Genomic DNA, 3270 nt, shown 5'->3' with positions numbered 1-3270 from the left:
AGGAAGGAAGGAAGGAAGGAAGGAAGGAAGGAAGGAAGGAAGGAAAGGAGGGAAGGAAGGAAAGAAGGAGGGAGGTAGGAAAACAGAAGTAGAAGAAGAGGAAGAAGAAAAGACTTGGCTAGAAAATGGCTCCTGGTGCCATGTCTAAGTTCATGAATGACTCAGCTGGGACTCCTGGGTAAGAAAGATACTTCACTGAGTCTCTCAGATTTATCATCATTAAAATGAAGACAAATGCCTAACTCAAACTTTCCTACATACTGAAAGCTCACAAATGTACAAAAACACTGGTATGAAAATGATTTGAAAATTTCTTTTGCACATCATGGCAATATGTGGCTATACCTAATATTTTATTATCAACAGAGATTTCTTAATGCTCACTCAAAAGGCAAGAACACAGCTGCTACACACTGTAGTCAACTGCTTGGCACTTACCTTGTTGCCTAAGTGAGGGATCTTCAGAACGCCATCTTGCCACACCTTTGACTTCTTCATCTTTTGATGAGTATAGAGGACCTTATTTCCAAAAATACAAAAGACATTATTGCTATTTATAAGTTTTATCTTGTATAGTTTACAAGTGAAAGAGTCTGGGAATGTAGCTCACTGGTAGACTGAGTGCTTAGCATCATGTGGCCTTGAGTTCAACCACCAGCATGAAAAAAGGAAAAAAAAAAGGTTTAAAGAAAGGAAGGTGGTTGACTAGCTGGGCAGTACTGAAAGTTAAAGAACAAAAGGGCAAGGAAAAGTCTAAACAGTCCTTTAGTTAACTGAGCATCAAAAATACTTTTAAACCACCAGCCACATCAGCAGTGGGAAGAAACACAATTATTGGGCTGCACATTACTTCTTATTCACATAGCTCCGAGTACAGTCTCCTCAACCTTCATAGCAGCTGAGGTCAGAACTTCATATTGTTTTTGATTTTAGATTTTGCTTCCATCAGTGAAAGAACAGTTTCCAAGCATTATGTGGGGTGCCAGATTTAATTACAGACTGAATACAGAAACAAGTGTGAAATCCATCTATTACTAAATCAAATGTTAAAGAAATTTAGAAGAAAAAAAAAAAATCTAGCAATGCAGGAACAAGTGAAATAGCTCATTGCCTCGCAGGCATGAGGATCTGACTTTGAGCCCTAGAATCCATATAAAATGCTAGACATGGTTACGCATCCTATGAAGACACAGGAGGATGCCTAGGATCCCCAGCCAGTCTAACCTAATTGGTACACTCGAGGCCAGAAAGAGGCCGTGTCTCAAGGAAGTGGAGGGCATTTCTAAGAATGGCACGCACATACACACATGTGCATGTACACAAGCACACAACAGACTTTGAAAACCTTCAAAAGCATCTAACAATGCTGCTCTCATAAATGTTTCTCCTAGTGTAGTTACTACTTTAGAAAATTCAGTTACTTATCATTAAAATGTAATATATTAGTTATTTTTTAGTATTTTTAAAATGTCTTTATGTCTAGCATAAATAATAAGATAGAAGCTCTATGTACAACAGTTATTTAGTGTATAAAAAGGTCTTAAATAATTTTTAAAAGTCTAAATAATGTGTCATTATAGACAGAAGTCTCTTAAAGTGAAAAGAAGTTTTTACAAATGACCCTACAGTATGTACAAATAATAAGTAAAAAATAGGCTTCCCAGATAAACTACAGTACAATATTTGGGACAGTTATACTAGAAAATTATTCACTGTTTATCTGAGATTCAAATTTAATTTTATATCCTGTTTCTTTTTGTTTTGTTGAATCTGGCAGTGCAAACAAGACACTTGAGAGAGCCAAGAAGAAATAGAAAAAGAGGGAAGGGAGTAAAGAAGGAAAGAAAAAAAATATTTTAATTAGTCAGACTTAGGGGCTGGGGGTATAGCTCAATTAGTAGAATGTTCATCCAATGTGCACAAGACTGGTTTTGATCCCAGCACCACATATACAGGATGTGGTGCTGCAAGCCTGTAATTCCAGCCCTTGAGAGAAAATGGCATGAGGACCAGAAATTCAAGGTGGTCCTCAACTTCACCAAGAGTCTGAGACCAGCCTGGGACACATGAGGTCCTGTCTCCCACCCCTCTCCCCACAAAAAGGAAAATCATTAAAACTTACAATAAATTCTTGGATTTCCATTGTTTCTTCTGAGATTATAAATAAGTCCGAAAATAATCACTTTTTATTCAACAAGTTATATCCTATTAAAAAAAAAATAGCAAAGAATGGTCAATAAACCCTGATAAAAAGAATAAGTACCAAATATAACGTTTCTCAATACATTTTCACTAGAGACAGAAACCAAAGACTTCCAAGACTATCTGGCCTCCAAAAGAGAGAAAAGTTTTTCTGTCATGGCGGACAGAACTGATACCACATAATGAAAATTAAGATAAAACTAAGCAAAATTCATAAACTTATTAATAATCTGTAAATATCTCCCCAGTGCCTTACTATGTATCAGGAAATGGATTGTATTTTTATTCTTCAATACATTTTGCTCCTTAGAATTCAAATTCAATTTTTTTTTCTAAATCATTATATTCACCACAAGATGGCCCCCTCGTGTCTTAAATTCTCCTATAGAGTAGTTCCTTGGTATCCAAGAACTACTTTCAGAACCACAAATACAAACATCTGAAGCCACTTGAGTTCATATATAAAATGTCATAGTTTTTTTGTATATAATATAGGAGTATGTGCACATTCTCTAACATACATTAAATCATCTCTGGATTATACCTAATGCATTGAAAAATGACATGCAAATAATGACTAAGCTGTATTATTTAGGAAATGATAGCAAGGGGAAGGGGATGAGGGAAAGAGGGAGAAAGGGAGGGACTGGAGGAGTTGACGGAGGGTGCTTCAATAGAGATATATAATGAATAAATTGTAAAGAAAAAAAATTAAAAAGAAAAGAAATGGTAGCAAGCTTAGTGGCACACACCTTTGATTCCTGATTTCAGGGCACAGGAGAATGAGTCAGGTTGATCTCTGTGAGCTCAAGGCCAGCCTGGCTGCCTACTCTACATAGAGAGCTCCAGGACAGCCAGGACTACATAGATAAACACAGTCTAAAAAGGAAACAACAACAAAAAAAGATAACAAAAAAAAAAAAAAAAAAAAAAAAAAACCAAAACAAAAAACAAAAAAAACCCTACATGTTCAGTACTGACGATTTTTTTCTGGATATTTCCAGTCTAAAGTTGGATGAATTCACATACAGAAATTAAAAACACAGAGGGCTGACTATATATACCTTA

The 3270-nt window shown here is 35.8% G+C and overlaps 1 protein-coding gene across 1 annotated transcript in view; it reads right to left on the bottom strand.

The window, feature by feature from the left end:
* The window catches only part of Zgrf1 (zinc finger GRF-type containing 1), a 62400-nt gene extending 59427 nt beyond the window's left edge, over positions 1-2973 (bottom strand). The window contains exons 1-3 of the mRNA XM_055628296.1: positions 2955-2973; positions 2123-2205; positions 439-519 (exon numbers count right to left, since the gene is read on the bottom strand). Coding sequence (XP_055484271.1) covers positions 439-519; positions 2123-2143 — 102 coding nt within the window. The 5' untranslated portion in view covers positions 2144-2205; positions 2955-2973. The remainder of the gene's footprint in view (positions 1-438; positions 520-2122; positions 2206-2954) is intronic.
* Between the last annotated feature and the right edge of the window lie 297 nt (positions 2974-3270).

The sequence above is a fragment of the Psammomys obesus genome, unplaced genomic scaffold, assembly GCF_907164565.1.
Source record: "Psammomys obesus unplaced genomic scaffold, mPsaObe1.curated_primary_1811, whole genome shotgun sequence".
NCBI classification, from domain to species: Eukaryota; Metazoa; Chordata; class Mammalia; order Rodentia; family Muridae; genus Psammomys; species Psammomys obesus.
This window is presented reverse-complemented; position numbering and strand designations above follow the sequence as displayed.